Consider the following 20,512-nt stretch of genomic DNA (forward strand, 5'->3'; position numbering starts at 1 on the left):
TTTTATAGTACTAATCTACTTTGATACTGTTTTTTTTTTTTTTTTATATTAAAATGGCAACTGCGAACGAGCACTTCGAATGAAAAAATGGAAAATTTTGATTAATATTCGATGCCATCAATTTTCATGGCCAAGTCATTTTGATAGGTTTCAAATTTCATCACCCGGATCGCATTGATGCGTGTGCGTTTTTTTTCATTTTATACTCGTATTTAATTGATGGAAAACGAGAATTTTTCATACTTTCATCACTAATCGTAAGTTTTTCGGGAATATTCAATGTAAAAATGTCGGTAAGTACTTGAAAAGATTTCCGGCGGTATCCGGGTTTTATTATTTGGCGTCAAAGATACTTCGCTTTTTCACTCGAACACACAACACACCCTCACGCACGCATACTGTACTAATAAGGTATTTGACAAGATCGAGTAATGAATAAAAATTCATTGAGGCACTATGGTGATATCAATTATTTCAATCTAATAACTCGAACTTCCGCATTCGATTGATTCATTAAAAATGTTTATGCCAAAACAAGTTATTGCTGAACCAGGCGGGATTCGTCAATGGATTTAATAGAAAACACCAGGCTACGAGGCCAATTACGAATAAGCAAAGTAAACCGGCCCTCTTCAGGGGATCTTTGCAGTCAATGACCTCCAAGAGATCGGGTGATCCCATGTGGTTGCAAAAAGAGTGAGCTGCGAATGGCGCAACAAAGTGCCCTGAAAAATGATCAAAAATATAGGTTCATTGTTGACACTGAAACATTGATTGAAGTTTCAAAAAACATGATTGACTTTCAGTTTCATTCGTCACCTACCAGTTTTTGCGAATAAAAACGCAGCGTATGCTCCGAACAACGTTGTATAGCTGACATGAAAACCTAAAAGCAAAATGAATAGAAGACTATTTTTTTCCCTATAATTTGGCATCAGTTTCCATTGAAACAATTTAAATACCACAACAATGGTGGTAGCAGAATTTTTTAAAAATTTGATGGTATAATTTTAAAAAACATAGCTTACACGATACTATTAAAGCTGCTTTGAAATCCATGCCCAATCTCGTTCTTTCCACAACGTGATGAAAGTGAGCAACCCCAAAAAACAATGGGCATATAAAAATGGCAGTAGTTGGATTAAAACATTGCAAAAGCAATGGCAGCATACAAGCCCTGAATGTCCATTCTTCTGAGAGTGGAGCAACTACTTGATTTCTCCACCAAATAAGAGTTTTGGCGCTTTCCACCCAGTACATGGGCTCTGAAATATGAGCAAAACAAAATGAAGTATAAATAATATCACGAGATTCATAGGAATATTCCTGAAGGTCTGAAAAAAAAAATGAATTGTAAAATGATGCACTAGCAACGAAGAATCGACGAATTACTGAGTTTATCAAAGTGTGTGGAGGTGGCTTTTAAATATTGATTAATATCTTATTAATGGTATATCAGTAAAAAAATATGACTAAATTTATTGATTCGGTATTGAAAAATTAACCATCAACGGCTGGTATATACTGACCGGTGTATAGTCGCCACAGTCCGTTGACAGCTTGTACGCTAAGAGGTCCCAAAAATAGAATCATGGTGAGAGACAGTGACACAAAGGCTGCTTGAATGAATCCTGGCCATCGCAGACCCATCAATTCCCATATAGTAGCCTGTATACAGTTTTTTTGTTATTCAAACCCGCGTTCTATGTCCAAGAGCAAAAAATAAATTTTCATTCATAACCAAAACTTGAGTCGACTTGGGTCATTGGTCAATGTTTCTATTTTCATTTCATTGTACTAGTAAAACTGGTGGAGGCAGTAGAAAAATGCAAAGAATCAATATTGTAGCTCACTCAATTTTCTATGAGAATGTAGCTTAGCCTTGGGAGTGATGAGTTAAACAAATCTCTTGAATTTGTCACCGCTTGCATACAATTCAGAGTTTAGATATTTTTTGATGAGTCGTCAAGACTAAACTATTAGACATACATGGCTGCAATGCAGCGTTGACCATTAATTTAGATAATTTTTCTCACCTGCTCAAACAGTTTCACTAAGTATGATATATAGGTGGAGAATTCTTTTATTTTCCAAAACTTGAGACATTAATAACTTATTATGATGGAGGCTGATAGAAAATAACAGTCATGCGGGAACGGGATTTTATCCATTTGAAACTTAGGTAACTATATATTGTAAGAATTAACTTCATGAAATTGAAGTTGGTGTCGAAAATGCCAATACGCATAGAAAATAAAATCTTAGATTAGACGAAAATAAAATTTCATATCTCCGTGTTAAAAAAAAAAAGGTTCAAAGTGAGCTTGAAAATTGAAGGAGAGAATTACAAATAAACGTACTTTTTGAAACACTTGTTCGCTCATGCCAAAGTAAAGGGATGCAGGTGAGACTAGAGTCATGATGAAAACGCTGAAAAATCGTTTTTTTATCGTACTGGAATGTTCTCTGGAAAAGAAAGAAAAGGAAATGAATTTTTCACATGGAACAATTTTCAAATTTTCTCGTGCCCTCACGACCATTCATTGGTGTAGTTTGCATCGTTTGCATTGGCGCCATTGGCGGCGCAGGGTAGTTCGGCGGCGTTACTTATCGCGTATTGACTCGTGTAGTGGTGGGGGGAGATGCGGCCAAGTATACAAGTACGCGGTCTAAAATTTATCGCGGATGATCGTGACAAAAATCCCGAATGTTTCAGTCTTGTTTATCGATAAAAACAAATATTTTTTTTTTTTATTAAATAAAAGACATAGTGCTAATCAACAATTATAGACGAATACAAACGCAATATGTATGATGAGCTAACGAAACAGTGGGTACGATAAACATGCGGAGGGACTCCATCTTGTCGTGAATTTTGTGTTGCGTTAGTTCGTGGTTGTCACATTTTTAATATATATCGAACAGAGCTCCGGAGAGCTCGCTTTCGCACGCGTTTTGTCCCACAAAACATAGGGTTCGAAGATCGGGATCATGTGAATCTCCTTATATATGTACATAAGTGCGAACTCGGGTGTATCTGTGTATATCGGAGTAAAGTGTTTAAAAACTGTGAGATCGAAGAAATAATTGGATACGAGTGAAATTGATTAAATCTGGGATCCCTATGGACTTTCGAAAATCGTAAACATGCTCGTACGGAAATTTGTTTGTTATATGTCGTAATTGTGATTGGGCTAATCAAATAAAGGAGAACAATCAAAAAAATCGAATAAAAAAAAAAGGAACGGACAAGGGAGATGGAAACAAACAAAATGGAGGGTCGCGTGTGATTCGGATCCGTACAGCCGGTAATATCTCAATGGTGTATAAATACGTGTGGGCAAGTACGCGGTATACGAGGAGAGAAAGAAAGCGTCATGTACCTGGGGTGCGGTGAATTCCACACGTAAAGGCTCGCGACGTAAACGATCGAGAGTACGAGACACGTGAGAATCGCTGATAAGCATACAGAATCATCTCTCGTAACGGCAGTCTCCATAGCTCCATTACTCGAACACCTCGGATTTCAGACACTGTATTGTTCTTTTTTTTATCGTGTGCTCTCCTTATAATTTTCTCGTTCGAGGGCGCTTCGGGGCGAGTTATGTCGTGAAGTTTTTGTGTGTCAACGTTAAACGGGCTCGCCGGAATAAATTCCGGAGTATAAAAATCTTGCGGCTTCTCTCCCTCTCTCTTTCTCTCTGTCTTTCTCTTTTTATTGTAAAATACGCGATTGTACCAACCCTGGAGGATTTTCGTGGCATTGGCTGTAGTAGTGGGGGGCTAGTGTTGCGCGGCGAAAGAGGAAGAGGGGGGAGACGAAGAGCAAGAACGAAAAAGAGGGGAGAGTACTGAAAATACCGACACACGATATTATTGAAAATTATTCGCGTTATTTTTCACTCCGACCGGAGAAAATTTGACAAAAGAGGAAAAACTTTAAAAACTTAGAGGTTTTAAACAAAACACCGGTTTGTGAGGAATTCATTGGAAAAATTCGTGCGTAGAAGTGATAAAACAGTGAGCATTGCTACCAACAGAGGTGTCCGTAATAGTGGGGGTTTCAAAAAGAGGGAAGGGAAAGTAAGAAAACGCGTGAAATTCATGCAATTGGCGCTCGAGTCGGACGGGCAGTTTCCTTCTCTCTCACTTCACCCTTCGTATGAACTACATACAACAAGGGCAACAGTGTGTGTCTGGCAGTTCTCGTACTACCGTCAACGAGAAGATGGCCGCTGGGCTCGGTGGATGTGTCGCCATTGTTTAGTGTTTTAGTTTGTTGTTAATATATGTATACACACACACACGTATATATATATATATAGAATAACTCTATAATATATATATATATATTTATAGTTTTTTTTAACGGGCGTTTTTAAGAGTTTTACGTCGTGAAAATGCCGAGTGCCTCGTTCACATCGTCCCGAAGTTACGTAAGGAGATCAAGGAGAAAAGGTGCCAACAGGATTCCTCTGCCATCGAGAACTACCTCGGGTAAGAAGAATCAACGTGAAAAAAAAAACAAAAAATGGGATAAAAACGAACATTTTCGTCCGGATCGTTCCCCGGAGCTTGGCTCACCTCTCACCTGCTTTGCACCGTTTTTCTTCTGAACGAATTTATGTCTACATACATTCGTACCATCATGCATGTACATAAATCGTAAATACATATTTCAACTATTTTCATCACCAACCGAATTCCCTAATTCGTTCAGCTCTCCCCGAACGTAATTTGTACGTGAACGCACGAATTATCCTCGCCGACATTCTATCCATAGCAGTCTCGGAAAAATTCCTTCTTTGACATCAATCATCAAAGCTCCCGTATTATCGGGGATACGTATTTATATAAACATCAATTGCGCTACATTAAACAGTGAAATTATTTTTTCAATCAGCTAATGAATCTTTTTCAACCCCCGTTTTTACTTTTTGTCTTCGTTTAATTTTACCCCCTCCCATCCCCTGAATTCCCGTTACCCTTTGTCCCTTTATTCCCGTGGCACGTCGTTCTCTCTCTCTCTCTTTCTCTCTTTCGCTCCGTCCCTTCGAACTCTAACGCACACGCACACATACGTACGAAATACCCGATACGTCCGTTCCATTCTCGTTCATTCTTTCTCACTCGCTCTCCCTCTGTCTTTCTCGCTTCACGTACGTTCGTTTCGTTCGTTCTCTTCCTGCCCACGTATTCATGGATTCTCATCCGTCCCACTAAACGCGCCCCCTTTCGTACGTAGGGAAAGATTAAAATTTTATTATTTTTTTTCCATTTTTTCATAATTTTCCGTACTTTTTTCCTCGAAATTTCACACCAAATCAATTTTGTCTCTAATTGGTCGAGGAAATACGTGTATAGATATACTCTCGATCATATTTATGATGTGTGTATGTACGTTGCTACTGCCACTCTCTTCTCTTTTTCTCCTCTTTCTCTCCCCTCCGCCCCTTAACTCCGACAAACTCGATTCCTGCTTCTCTATTTCGGTGAACTCATTCATCGTTCCCGAAATCATTCGATCTTACCACCCAATACCCGAAATAAGAAATGAAAAGAATCATAAGCCTTATCCATTATCGACTTTTGACATCTCCACGATCTCTACATTCTAATCCATCTCCTACTCGTATTTTTGTAATCACGTGACTCATCGGAGAGAAAAAACGTTGCATTTTCGTGACTAGAGTTCACTCCATATACGGCTCTATAGACATTCGTCATTTCCTTTCAATTGTTAATTTTTTCTAAGAGTTTTCATAATCTGATATCAATAACGAAAATGTTCATAATTGATTTTTCATAATAATTGCTGAATTGTCGAGCTAGGGTCGACAACCTCTTTTTAGGTTTTTTAGGGAATGATTGATGTTCGATTAGATATTGTTTTTATGGCAGTTTTGTGGTAATACCATTTGATTTTTTATGAGTTAATGATTCCCTTATCAAACCTCAAAATAGTTTTCGTAAAACTCAAGAATCAAAGTTGCAAACATTTTCACAGTAATTTTGAGGTTAGGATTTTGTAGCTTGCTTAACAACTCGAATTTCGAAAGTCAGTGTGAAATATTTGTTATAAATCGGTGAATGATTTTCACCTACGAGAAACATTCAATAAATCTGAAGTACGTGCATGCACACTATTATCGTTTATGTCTAGTTCAAAGTAAAAGTCCTTCCTAATCCAACACGTAGTAGTTTGAACCAAAATAATATGAGTTAGCTGAAGAAAACCTTGTGGTGGCAACCTTTAAGCTCAGATAAACCAAACCTGCAATAGAATAGACACTTAATCACAAAAACAAACAGATTGATAACCGTAACAATGGAAAATCTGAGATAACGTGAAGTGGGAAACACATTCTACATTTTCTTTTGTATCTGCAAACTTCGTATCAATTCTGAACACTTGTATCAAGCGAGTAATGATCGACACATGGTATCCTTCAGCTATATTATATTTTCAAACGGTTAATCAAAAGAATCGAGTCGTCCGTACATTGAATTATCTTATCGAATTGAATAATCGATAATGAAAGCCATGGACAACGATGGGAAAAATATAACTGCATTTTTTGTTACAATGAAATGCAAATACTTACTAAAATACACTTGAATTTCTATTTACAAGAATGCGGAGGAAACTATGTGAACAGAGCAATCGACTAAACATAGAGCTTGAATAATGAGATTATCATAAGAAATTCCTTTGCAAAGACTGCAATTGGAGATGAATAGTTTATCCTTCTATAAAATGATTATTTTATGAAAGATAAAAATGAATGACGAACAATTGCAATATTTCAGCAGAGCCATGCGACCTGCCCTGTCCAGCTTCGAATCAGATTCCTCCGGGTGCCGGAGTTGGAGGTGGGGGAGGAGGTGGAGGAGGAGGAGGTGGGGGTGGTAGCGGAGGAAGAGGTTCGTCCCCGAGCGTTTCTGGGGTCGCTGCACCATCACCATCACCGTCGCCCTCGCACTCGTCGCCCTACGATCTCAGACGGAAAAGTCCACCTCATCCTGATCCAGCACCAGGAACCAGTTCAGCTCTACCGCCTCCCGGTGGTAGTAGCATCGCCGCATCTCTTGGCACTTCCTCACTTCCGGCAAGGAAACGACCGAGAAGGACGTGTTCCCTGTCCACGGATGGTAAATACATTTTCGGCTCCAGCTTCCCTACATTTTTCACTCCATTTTTACACAAGTTTTAGATCTTTTGAAAATAACAATTATCAGTTTCTATACTCAGCACATTTTCCTCGAAACGGTGACAAAGTGATTGTTGGTTTGATCAGTTACTTTACTTTGACGTCCCATTATGTTTGTGTTATAAGTAAATAAAATATAATTGTAATTGAATGAATGTTTGTAACGCAGGTACGAACACAAACACAGCGGCACATTATCTCCAGTACGAATTACCCGACGAAGTATTGCTCACGATATTCAACTATTTGATGGAATTGGATTTGTGTCGGGTGTCGCAAGTTTGCAAGCGTTTCCAGGCAATCGCGAACGACACGGAACTGTGGAAATCGCTTTATCAGCAAGTCTACGAGTACGATTTGCCGTTGTTCAATCCATCTGCGTGTAAATTCGAGTTTGTATCGCCGGACGAGTCGGATTATCCGAATCCATGGAAGGAAAGTTTCCGTCAGTTGTATCGCGGCGTCCACGTTAGACCGGGCTTTCAAGATCTCAAATTTAAGGGAAGAAATTTGCCATATTTCAATACGGTGCAAACCGCGTTGGATTATATCGAGGAATATAGAAGTAGCGGAGCGACATCGACGAGCACCAACTCGACCACAACTACGCCCAGTAGTCAGGGCAATTGTTGCGCAAATAATAATCAATCCACGGAAGTACAGCCTCAACATTTGGTCTTTCTTCACGCGGGCACCTATCGCGGCGAATTTCTCGTCATTGACAGTGATGTCGCCCTCATTGGTGCCGCCCCCGGTAACGTCGCCGAATCCGTCATACTTGAACGAGAGAGCGAATCCACCGTCATGTTTGTCGAAGGCGCCAAACGAGCTTACGCCGGACATCTCACCCTTAAATTCACCCCTGACGTGACTAGCACCGTTCCACACCACAAACACTATTGTCTCGAGGTTGGGGAAAATTGCAGCCCCACCATCGACCACTGCATCATTAGAAGTTCCAGCGTTGGTTAGTATTTTATCATCGAAAATCCTTCGTTACACTTCACGAGTCTTCAAGGAGGGTGGATAACGAAATCAAAATAATCAGAATTCGATAAAATTTGGTGATAACATTCTTTGGCATCAAGTATACAAATACAATTTTTTTCAAATTTTTTTACCCCATGGTTATCGCATAATTGAGCGTTAAATCGAAGTTCTTATGCACGAGATGTATAACTGTATATATGTATATGTATGTAAACTGTATGCTTATACGCGTGAACTTTAGTGCCCAATTACTCGAGAGCTGTGTGGTAGAAAAATCGAAAAAAAATTATATTGTCTTATATATTTTTAAAGAATACATTTACCAAATTTCGTTAAATTATTATCATTTTGAAATTTTTAATATTTTTAACATGGCTTAGCATGGCAACATTGTATCGTCGCGATCCATCCTCCTTCTACTCTATAACTGTTAGTATTTTCTTCAGAATTTCAGTTGTAGCACGATTCTTGCTTTTTTTTAACTTTTCTTCTGCTTGCTAGTGTATTTTACCTTAAAATCAACTTTATATCTTCAGCCTATCTCTCTTTTAAGTTTCGGGACTTCATCAGTCATTTCGTTAACAATAACATTGGATAAATAAAATTGTGGTCTCCAAAATTTGCTTCAGACGATTATCCGACGGATAGAGATAGATTAATTTCCTCCAAGATGAAAAAAGCAGAATTTTTTGAATGAAATTATGGGCCACCCAAATTCACATAATTTAGATATGTTTTAACATACTACCCTGCAGACGATTCATTGTTCTTTACTTTTAAAAAACAGTCATTGGAATTTATTAAGTTTTCAGTTAGTAAGAATAACAAAGAGTATTAAAATAACGAAATCTTTCAGTGGGTGCTGCCGTATGCGTGTCCGGAAGTGGAGCGAATCCCGTGGTAAAGAACTGTGACATTTCGGATTGTGAAAACGTGGGATTGTACGTAACCGATTACGCGCAAGGGACGTACGAGGACAACGAGATATCGCGGAACGCTTTGGCGGGCATATGGGTGAAAAATTACGCGAACCCGATAATGCGACGAAACCACATACATCACGGTCGGGACGTGGGAATATTTACGTTTGATAATGGCCTCGGATACTTTGAGGGGAATGACATTCACAACAATCGTATCGCGGGTTTCGAGGTAAAAGCGGGGGCAAATCCGACGGTGGTACATTGCGAAATCCACCACGGACAAACCGGTGGAATTTACGTCCACGAAAACGGTCTCGGACAGTTCATAGACAACAAAATTCACTCGAACAATTTCGCCGGAGTTTGGATAACGTCTAATTCAAATCCGACGATTCGTCGTAACGAAATTTACAACGGTCATCAGGGTGGTGTTTATATATTCGGCGAGGGCAGAGGACTGATAGAGCACAACAATATTTATGGAAACGCCCTCGCTGGTATACAAATACGAACAAATTCAGATCCCATTGTTAGACACAATAAAATACACCATGGACAACACGGTGGCATATACGTTCATGAAAAGGGTCAGGGTTTGATCGAGGAAAATGAAGTTTACGCTAATACATTGGCCGGTGTTTGGATCACGACTGGTTCGACACCCGTACTCAGGAGAAATCGCATCCACAGTGGCAAACAAGTCGGTGTCTATTTTTACGACAACGGACATGGAAAACTAGAAGATAACGATATTTTCAATCATCTCTACTCAGGGGTACAAATAAGGTCAGTTTCCATTGTTTTCATATCCTTTGAAAAATTTGGGAATTCACTCATTCTAAATATTGTTCACAATTGATTCTATTGTTCTCGTAAACGTTGTTAGTGAAACATTATTCCAGTCTTCGCGAGGGACAAAAAAAAGATTATTTAAGCTAAATATCGAATTTAAACACGTATAATATACAAAATTTGGAGAAAACTCGCACTGTATTGCATTCCAATATTTTCGTCCTTTTTGTCTCATCATAACTCACGGTGAATTTTGATTTTTGTAAATCACAGAACCGGCAGTAATCCGGTTATCCGTGGTAACAAAATTTGGGGCGGCCAAAACGGTGGCGTTCTTGTTTACAACAGTGGCCTCGGATTACTCGAACAGAATGAAATTTTCGACAATGCCATGGCCGGAGTTTGGATCAAGACCGATTCAAATCCTACCTTGAAGAGGAACAAGATCTTCGATGGACGAGACGGCGGAATATGTATATTCAATGGCGGAAAAGGTAAGAATAGAAATTGCCATTTACTCGCGTCGTCGATTGATCTTTATTAACTATAGCCTCCTGTTATATATTTTCCCAGAAGGCAACTGTACAGCAAGGTCGAAATCGACGCGCCACCCTTCTCTGTAGCTTAGAACAATAATTGGATGCGATAACGAGATTTATCATGCTACATTCTCTTCAATTTTACAATGAAAAGGATGCTACATGATAAAGTTTCATTTGATAATCATTCAATGATGAAAATGAAAATATGAAAAAAAAAAAAAAACATTGAAAAATATAGAAACAGTTTCATATTACGATAAATTATGGTTTCTGGGATGGTTTTAATCTGGTCGTAGAATTTGGCTTTTCAGCATTTTCATAAGAAAAACCGATTTTTCTTGCCTTGCTTTCATTCCAAGCCTTAAACTCGTCAAAACACAATGTTCTATTCGCCTTTCAGGAGTTTTAGAAGAGAACGATATATTTCGAAATGCCCAAGCCGGAGTATTGATATCGACGCAATCGCATCCGGTATTGAGGCGAAATCGTATCTTCGACGGTCTTGCTGCAGGTGTTGAAATAACCAATAATGCCACGGCAACATTGGAATTTAATCAAATATTTAACAATCGGTTCGGCGGATTGTGTCTAGCCAGCGGCGTACAACCGACGACAAGAGGTAACATTGCAAAAAAATAAGTTATACTTAACAAAGATAAATAATTTTTTTTCTATTTTACTTGGAAAATTCATTATAATTTTTACTTATGTCGTACTTTTTTGTTACGCATATTTCAATAGTTTTTGTTTCCTCCAGGCAATAAAATATTCAACAATCAAGACGCCATTGAAAAGGCTGTGGGAAATGGACAGTGTTTGTATAAAATTTCGTCGTACACGTCCTTCCCAATGCACGATTTTTATCGATGTCAAACTTGCAACACGACCGATAGAAATGCTATATGTGTCAACTGCATAAAAACTTGTCACGCTGGCCATGATGTGGAGTTCATAAGACACGACAGGTACGAATTTGATATATTTTATTCTTCGTTTGTTATGATCCGCGAATAAAATCGTAATGATAAAATAAAAATGGCGAAAAAATATCGATAAGTCAATTCTTTTGACAATTAAGAATGGACGAAATATAGATGAATGTACAAACTTGATATTCTGAACGCTCAAAACTGTTTTCGATTCATAATTTCGCGTCATTAAGTTATTTATAAACCATGGAGCTCTCACATTCGATTTTTATAAATATTCGCATATTCTCAGAGAGAATATCTTTTATTTCGTAAGTAAAAATGTAAAATATACATTTGATGGGTTTCGCTATCACACGAAATTTTCACAATGTCCTTGTTTTTTGGGTTACCAAATATGTGCACTCCTGTAGCTTCCGATAACAATTGCGAGGAAGATACTGGGTTGATTGATTTTCATCATGACACCCTGTCTGTTTACCTTTGCCGTTTGGAAACGATTTTTTTAAATCTTCGCTTGCCCCCTGATAAATTATTCGTCCGGGGTGCACCGGACCGTTTAATTTTTTCATCTGTTCTTTTATTAAATTACGATTATTATAAAACGATAATTTCTACCATGCGAACACGTACAAAAAACTTTAAAATATTCTACGTTGCGCAGATTCTTCTGTGACTGTGGTGCTGGAACATTGAGCAATCAATGCCAACTTCAGGGTGAACCGACTCAGGACACCGATACTCTATACGATAGTGCCGCTCCAATGGAATCCCATACACTCATGGTCAACTAGGAACGAACTTAGAAGAAAAGAAGATACGAAAACAAATGGAAGTGAAGAAAGGAAAAAATCCAATAAACAAAAAAAAACAAAAGAATGAGTAACGAAATGAAAAACGGATTCAACTAATAAGCTATCATCAATTCCGCAATCAAACGACGCGAAGTCGTGAGTGTCGTGATTCGTTAACCACACAGACATTTCAAACACTCCCCCCCCCCTCCCTCCTCGCCCTTCACACGCATAAATACACAAACACGTTTTCCCATGGTAATTTGTTGCTGATTTTATCATTATTATATTGTCATTATTACAATTAATGATAATTTTTACGTTTACATTGTCTTCATTAGAATTATGATGATGATCATTATTGTATTATTATTATTATTATTATCATTATATTATTATATTATTGTCATTATTATCGGTCATCTTCATCGTCATCGTCATTATCGTTGTTACCATTGCGTAGAGACGGTTATTGCCAATTAACTTGAACTCTCCTCCATTATGAGATTTTCTCTCTAGCATTTCATTACGAATCTCGTTCGAATTCGAAGGCAGCCAAATTAAATGTCCCTCATGTTATCTCACAACTAGAAGATCCTGAGACTCTAGGTCTTTGATGATTTTCTCTTATACATATATATATATTTTTTTTTTTGAGAGAGAGTATCGTAACAAGTTGAACGTAGTTTATTATTATTATTATTATTATTATTATTATTATTATTATTATTATTGCATTACTATTACTATTGTTAGTAACACTTCTCGGTTTTGTGGAGTATTTTTTTTTATCATGTGTAGAGTTTATTTCACGATTGTCTTTTCGTAAACGTGGATTTTTATTTTTTTATTGCCGGTGTCAATTGTTCACTCGATAATGTAAGCGATAATAATAATTCCTTCGTAGAGTCTCGTGTAACAGAATTAGCGATTAAACTAATCTAACTGATGTAATTGTTATTGTTTTTTTTTTTTTTCGTAATGTGTTACATTTGTTTTTTTTTTGAAGATCTTTTCTGTTAATGTGTGCGAAAAAAACGAATTTAAAAATGTAAAGTTCGGATCAAAACGGATTTGAAATGTGGCACGGGACTTTTTATTTGTTTCTATTGTTGAGTGAAAAATCGATACGCGCAGTTCGATAGACTGTAAATTATTTTCCAAACGAAAAAAAAGTAATCGATAACTTCCACAAAAATAATAATGACGAATAATTGCTTAATTTTAAGAAAATAGTGAGGAAAAATGCTTGTTTCAAGCGGAGTGCTCGACTGAAATATCTATCATTTAACCGGAGCGGTGAAAGGTTTTTTTTTTAATTTTTGCCTAATCCGTTACTCATTCTAGTAAACGACGACACCCAGAAAAACTTTCGAGAGTTGAGAAATGAAGAGAAATGTTCGTACGCGAAAAATACTCAAGTCCAAATGTCGCAGCAATCATCGATTGTCACGGTTTCGTATTATTAACTTTTTCTGGCTGGCATTGCTGAATCGCTTGGTACAAGAGGAAACAAAATGAGAAAAGGGAAAAGAGAGAGAGAGAGAAAAAAGAAAAATGCAAAGATGCTGATCGCATATAACAAAAAGGCACATACATTTTTTGACAAGAATGTAAATTGCGTGTAAGATAATGAGTAAGTAATGAGAGTAAAAACTTGAAAATCGGAATGTCAGGCTTTCAAATATTCGGTGCGAGCGCAAGTGTATGTCAAACTTGACGATATTGGAAGGAGAATCCAAATACAAAGATCGAAATAAGGTGAAAAAATTAGATAGAATGATTGAATTTGACTTTGTGTATGTTTTGTGAATTCGCGTGTGTGGGATAACGAGTGTAAAAGAAGGTTGTGACTGAAAAACTGCGCCCTGGTGCTCAAGCTTTGAAACCGAGTACGAGAAATAGTTCGTGAAATGATGATGGTCGAAGAGCAAAAAATCGATTCTTCATTAACCTTTATAGGACGGGTCTGGTCGAAATGTCGATCACTAGTTTGTTCGGGCACTCCACTTGAAAAATTCATCGATATTATGCACAAATTTTGTGTAAAAAAAAGGTCAATTTCAACGTGAAAATCCCCGTCCTTAAAAGGTTAAAATGCATCAATAGCAGAAGTGTACGATCTCGATACACTTCGTAAAAATAATCAAAAGAACAATAGAATGGATTTTTAAACGGAGGAAGGCTTTTTGTCCTTTTTGAATTTCTGGAAAAACATCGTAAACGCTGTAATCGATGATATCGGGAAAAAGTTGCCGGGTGAAAATGTGTGATGGTCCTACGTTGCCCGAGGGCAAAGTGCATAATAAGACGATATAAAAAAAACAAAAATATTTTAAAATTAGTTTATCGAATAACGCATTACTCGAACGTACGAAATTGTATACCAGTGATAGAAACAGAGGGAAAAAGGAAACAATTATAATCGACACTTGTCTTTACTGAAGTAACGCGAGACGAAAATATCACAGCTTTTTAAATTACGAATGATTGATAAGGATCGAGTGGAAGGTGAATTTTTCTAGTTTTTACGGTAATTGAAGTATCTTTTTTTGTACTATTCTTAATCTAAGCCGTAGTTCAGTCTGATTGTGTAACCTTTGCGTATTTGTATTAATTTTTTTAATCAGAAAATGATCGTCGTGATCGTTTTGAGAAAATGATGCGCCCATTTTCGTATATATAAAGTATACATGTACATCGATAAAGCCACGTTTCAAAACAAATTTCGTAATCTTAAGTAGGTCAAAGCATTATTCAAATTACTATTGTTCAACGGTAGAAGCTGTAAAAGCGAAACAAAAAAACATGAAAAATTTACAGTCGGCGTCGTAACCATAAATGTATGTTCCGATTTTTTTTTTGTATATTTTCTGGGTAAAAAAGAGTGAACGGAGTAAGAAATTTTCCTCGTTCAATGGATAAGTCGTGAAAATTTCGTCTCAACATCTGATTTGGGTCAATGACCGATTTTTTCTCTCTCTCTCTCTCTCTCTCTCTCTCTCTCTCTTTCCTGCCTTTCCCACGTTCTCTCTCTTTTTTCCTATCTTCACGAATCACGAGTCTGCTTGATTTCCAGATAAAAAGTAAAACTAGAAGAAACCAAAACACTCATCTCGTGATTCAATTTCGCTTATCAATTCACTTACCGCGCTACACGATTTGTTCAGAGTTTCGCCAGTTCGAGATGATGAATTTTACAAAAATTCAACATTCAAATTGGAATTATGTCATGATTATTATCTTATTTAGATTGCATCGATTAAATCTTGTAATTTGTAAATACAAAGCTAAATCAAAGTGAAAATAACGAAGAAATATAAAAGAAAACAAACAGAACTTCAAATACCCTAAAAGGTTATGTTCGACGAAAGAAAAAACCACACGCTCACCGGCTATGTGTCGTAGCAAAGTTGATGTTTCTCGTTATTTCGCGCATTAGTGATTAATTTAATTACGTCGATGATGATGTGAGTCTGTTACGTTTCAATCTCCCTCCCCCCCCCCCCCTCTTTCCCCCTCCTCGCTCTTTTAGTTTTGAATCGTTGTAACGTTCATATGATTTTCATATGATTCCAAAATGCCGATGAAATATATGATAAGATGTTTGTTTCCATCCGGATATTGAACTATTAAAAGTACACTAAAATCTGGTAAAGTTGAATGAAAATATTGAACGAAAAAGACGATGTAGTTACACGAGAATGCGAGATAATTCGTCGAGCACTGAAATAAAGAGGATCCAACTGCGATATACTCAAATAGCGTTTAGCGGCTCGTTATCCATGAAAATTGGAAAAGAAAAACGAAACGTTTGAGTTGCATCGTCGTTTTTTTTCGCGTCAACTCACCATTCGTCGTTAAAAGCTGTTATCCCAGCTTCGTTTATTTATCGAATGTATTAGATCTAGAAAAGAGACACCCGTATACACGCATATGATACTTCATCACGTCTTCATTCCACGTTGAAAACCTGATCGAAATCCCAACGTTTCGATGGAGGATATAAATTAATGTTAAAAAAGAAGAAAACAGATAAAAACATAAACAAACAAAAATATACTTGCCATTATAAAACGATAGAGTTGCCATAAGTTGCGATTTTTTTTCCTTGCAATAATCATAAATAGTTTGTATAATAAAATGGGGTTAGACGTTGCGGCTCTCCTATCGTCGTCAGATGACACGCAAAACACGTACACAGAGACACACTGAAAATCCACGTTCATAAAAATGGAAGAAGCAAGAAATCATGATATGCTACTAAATTTTGTAAATATTTATCAGCCCACTACATTTTATTATAAATACGAAGGAAATAAGTCGACGTATACATATGCATATATGCATATATATATATTATACATATGCTCATTCATAAATATGGATATGTATATAAATTCTATATACATATACTTTATAACAAAAGAAACAAAACACGCGAGTATATAAATATATCAACACGTTCACACCTTAACGCGTTATATATAAATATATACATATGTACCTATTTATATACACGTATGTATGTATTCATATATATATACGACGCATTAATAATCCTATTATAGAAAATATATTAATACCAATTATAATTTTTATTTTTTAATATCCTGTTTTATTTCTTCATTACTGTTTTCGTAAAAGAAATTTCGCAGTTTTTTTCAACCATCTTTGTCTCCTTACGAATCGATCGTTTTAACAAATTTTCGACAAGAATGTTTTTTTGTTTTCTTTCCGTAAGGTTATCCCGCCTTTCGAAATTGAAACGTGTATAGTTGAGTAGTGGCTTCGACCGAGGAAACGTATTGTTGTTGTTGTGTAACGGCAGCGCAGGCGGACAGTGTCACGCGGAGGACAAAAGCGTAGAGTATACCAATGCCCGAACTCGTTTTCAACTCTCGACTGCCCGTAGGGCGAAAAACATGAGTTACGCGTTTTTATCTCCTGAATATTACTGCTAGCTCTGTGTTCGTTTTGTCCGGTAATAATAATCATAATGGTAATAATATTAATAGTAATAATAATAATCATCATAATAGAAGGAATAAAAATTGAAGCAAATTCGTGCAACTACGTTTTCACACGACTCTCTTATCACGCACTTACCACATGATTTTAATGCATTGATATCGAGAAGAAAAAAAATAGAAGACGAGTCGCGAAGTATTTAGAGATAAAATTTTTCTTCATTGTTTTCAACTTCGTAAGTTCTAACTCGTAGGTGCCCAATTGTTTCAAATCTTCGCAAAGTGACTGAAAAAGTATAGAGGACACTCGAACATTTCTTTTTTCAGGCCGTAGTATCGCTTCATGAGCCAGTGAATTATTCGTTGTTATAAACAAAAAGCTAGCAAATAATGTCTCTCGTGACTGAATATAATATGATGTAAAAATAATAATAACGATAATTTTATTATTAATAATAATAAATGGAGAAATAAACGATATAATTTAGATCCGCCGATTACGTGAAAATGTGAATCCACTACCAAGCACCGTGAATCGCTCTTGCGTGTAGAATCTGAAAAAAGATGCCTCGCCTCTGAGGTATACGAATAAGATTAATGAAAATCAATCATTTTATTATTTTTCATTTACTTCTGAGCTGTAAAATGATGAGGAAATTTTATCATGGAATACGCCATTCGTTCTGTACGTAATTTTGCTGTATATCAGCACGGAAAACGATAACGAAGTGAAAAGACGTAAAATTTGAGGTTATTAAAGGAATAGTGGATCTAAGTGTAATGACTTGACACATAGAGTGTCTTATTCAAGGCGATTCAGGCAAACCTATGTCGTAGGTCGAAACAATCGGTAGGTATTTATCGAAAGCAAAGGAGAAAAATTCAAAATAGCAAAAAATAAGTAGGATAAAAAAACGGTAACTCGAGATTTTCGAGTTGGATAAAAATATCAATGGAAAAGCAGGATCGCGACGGAGTGTCGAATTGTAAAAGAACTGTATTGCCGATCACAAGTCTTCCGACGAGTCTCGAAACGAAGATGAATTTTTTCGGACTGAAATAATGAATCACAAATTTAGTTACGAAATAATAACGAATAATCACAAAATAAATATTTCTCCGTGAACGAAAATTTTGCTTTGCTGTCAATTGTCCAAATCATTTTTCTCACCGAAAGAGCGAATCGGTGAAAATGAAATTTTCCATTCGAATGAAAGTGAATATTTTCACATAATTTCCCATGCTTATTCTCCGTAAAAAAACATTTTCTCCCATCATTTATTAACAGTCGATACGAAAAAACGTTGATCTTTGTTTCGCAGATGCACTTTCCATGTAAAATTGATAATATTAAATGATACAAATGATAATGTCAAAGCCTAGAAATACTGGAAAATACTGGCATGCTCGAGAGATCATCAAAGTTTTATAATTATAATATAAACGATAGTGAATGATAAAAAGAAAAGAAAAACCCACGCAGTAAAAAGTAGCACGAAAGGAGAACGACAAGTGAGTGAGGAATTGCCCGTATCGCCTTGTATGCCTGTATCACGAAACGAACGCACTGATATTAATCATTAAATATACACTGTGCGCCGTGAATAAATCTAAGTCTTTTAGCTTTCTCAAATAAATAGGACGAATCAACTGAAATCACCGTTAAAATGCATTGTCTCGAAGAATAACGGTCGATACGTCGTTCGAGAAGGAAGCGCGAGAGGCGTCGTCGATTCCAACTTTATAGCGTTGCACCAAGTGCCATAGTCCGAGCGTAGTTTAGGACGAAGTCATACATGTATGGGAAATTGTAGGCCAAATCAATAGGACCATCGATTATTGTTCTTGTCTTTTTTTTGCGATCGAACTGATGTTAGATTTCGTTCGGAGGTTATCTTCGGTTATTTGTCGAAATAATTGGTCAACACATATTTTTCTAACTCAATTTCATCCTCCGAGATGATTTTCGATCAATAGATAAAACCAAATGCATTATTTCCTTTCATTGCAATATTCAAATGAATCTCGATTATTCTCCGATCGAATAAGTACTTGAGAAAATAAATCGTGATACAAAAATTTAATAGAAAATGTGTTGTATTTCACGGGGATCTTGCTATGAGGAAAAATATTTCGTATTTCGTCTTGAAAATTTGCAAAATACGTTGAATTATTACAATTAAAAATGACTGAAGATGCGAACGTTGATTGTTATTCACTCTTATCCTCCTTCCCCCCATTCCCGAAACGGAATACACGAACCCACACGCAGACACAAATACACGTACACCGACACTGAAACGAGTTCGAATCGCGCACGAACACTACGCTGATAACAATATTAAATAATTATTAATTTAATTGTCCATGTATGCCCCGGCCCCTAATTAGATAACGTGATTGGTGGTTCGAGTTTCGAACGGAGGAAAAACATTCTCTTCGCGAGCGTGAAATCGCGAGAAAAAAATGTATAATATTAAATAATAATTGCAAATGAAATAGGAGAAGAGCAAAAAATGAATAAGTAAATAAAATGTATCGCGAACGCGAGTTTGAGACCGTGCTGCGTCGAGCATTTTAGCATGAGTGAAAGAGAGAAAGAAAACGATAATTCAATTCACCACACAATGACAATATTTATATATTTACACGTATTATAAAACGTACGTTGTACCGCGAATCCTACAAATATCATAACGGCTTGATTTGAAGATGTTTGTTATTATTTTTCAAAGGAAACCACGTCGTGGACGAATTCGTGACTTTTTTTTATATACACATTTAAGGTTAGGAGGCCCGACCATTTGTAAACATGATTTCGCTGTACATTATTCAATTTTATTTGATTTATAATATATCGAATTTTCGATTCTTTAATGCATATGAATAAAATGCAATGTATAAAAATATACGTTGAATTAAATGCACAAACGAGCTCATCGTCTCTGTCTCTCGTGTGCACGAATTTTACATGCGAATACTAACGAAAACGGGAAACGAGTTTGAGAAATATGAAAACACACGAAGATTTGGAAGAATGGAATAACATAAAGTCATAATTATACATAAGTTTAGAGGTTAAGATTGCCTCGAATGAGGAACAATGATTAAGGAAAAATTAAAACTGATCAATAAGGAGGAAAAACTACTGAGACGTAGTTTCGTATCATCCCACATGTAACCGGTGAGAATTTGCTAAATGATGAACAAATTCCTCGATACTGTATAGTTACGCCGCAATTGTATGCTGTAAACATCACTATTTCAAATATAATTAATTAACAAGATAAAGAAAGTTTTGATTTTCATGCAGTTCTTTATCTTCCGTGAAGAAAATTCGTTCGCACGGCAAGATTTAATT

General features: G+C 36.5%; 2 protein-coding genes across 4 annotated transcripts; one reads left to right on the top strand and one right to left on the bottom strand.

The window, feature by feature from the left end:
- Positions 1–19: 19 nt before the first annotated feature.
- Positions 20–3,509, bottom strand: Sras (Ras converting CAAX endopeptidase Sras). The gene is made up of 6 exons (XM_043415873.1): positions 3,384–3,509; positions 2,361–2,466; positions 1,530–1,668; positions 1,029–1,265; positions 824–886; positions 20–725 (listed from the first exon to the last, which is right to left on the bottom strand). The coding sequence occupies exons 1-6, from the start codon at positions 3,497–3,499 to the stop codon at positions 514–516; spliced, it is 873 nt and encodes a 290-aa protein (XP_043271808.1). The 5' UTR covers positions 3,500–3,509; the 3' UTR covers positions 20–513.
- On the top strand, positions 2,821–20,442 carry FBXO11 (F-box protein 11). Of its 3 annotated transcripts, XM_043415860.1 has the most exons (9): positions 2,821–2,834; positions 4,384–4,497; positions 6,811–7,152; positions 7,381–8,178; positions 9,058–9,910; positions 10,190–10,410; positions 10,859–11,077; positions 11,216–11,423; positions 12,052–20,442. In XM_043415860.1, exons 2-9 carry the CDS (start codon positions 4,401–4,403, stop codon positions 12,179–12,181), a joined length of 2,868 nt encoding a protein of 955 aa, XP_043271795.1. In that variant the 5' UTR covers positions 2,821–2,834; positions 4,384–4,400; the 3' UTR covers positions 12,182–20,442. The 3 variants fall into 3 exon arrangements, with proteins under 3 accessions (XP_043271795.1, XP_043271794.1, XP_043271796.1); XM_043415859.1 differs by lacking the exon at positions 2,821–2,834 and having other exon boundaries at positions 3,764–4,497; XM_043415861.1 differs by lacking the exon at positions 2,821–2,834 and having other exon boundaries at positions 3,764–4,497; positions 6,814–7,152.
- Positions 20,443–20,512: the final 70 nt, after the last annotated feature.

The sequence above is a fragment of the Venturia canescens genome, chromosome 4 (genome assembly GCF_019457755.1).
Source record: "Venturia canescens isolate UGA chromosome 4, ASM1945775v1, whole genome shotgun sequence".
NCBI classification, from domain to species: Eukaryota; Metazoa; Arthropoda; class Insecta; order Hymenoptera; family Ichneumonidae; genus Venturia; species Venturia canescens.

Coding starts and splice junctions, on each gene's coding strand:
- Sras (XM_043415873.1), bottom strand. CDS start 3,499: ATGGAGACTGCCGTTACGAGAGATGATTCTGTATGCTTATCAGCGATT. Junction 2,467..3,383: donor TGGAATTCACCGCACCCCAG/GTACATGACGCT, acceptor TTTCTTTTCCAG/AGAACATTCCAGTACGATAA. Junction 1,266..1,529: donor ACTGTGGCGACTATACACCG/GTCAGTATATAC, acceptor CTCATATTTCAG/AGCCCATGTACTGGGTGGAA.
- FBXO11 (XM_043415860.1), top strand. CDS start 4,401: ATGCCGAGTGCCTCGTTCACATCGTCCCGAAGTTACGTAAGGAGATCA. Junction 7,153..7,380: donor GTGTTCCCTGTCCACGGATG/GTAAATACATTT, acceptor TTTGTAACGCAG/GTACGAACACAAACACAGCG. Junction 9,911..10,189: donor TACTCAGGGGTACAAATAAG/GTCAGTTTCCAT, acceptor TGTAAATCACAG/AACCGGCAGTAATCCGGTTA.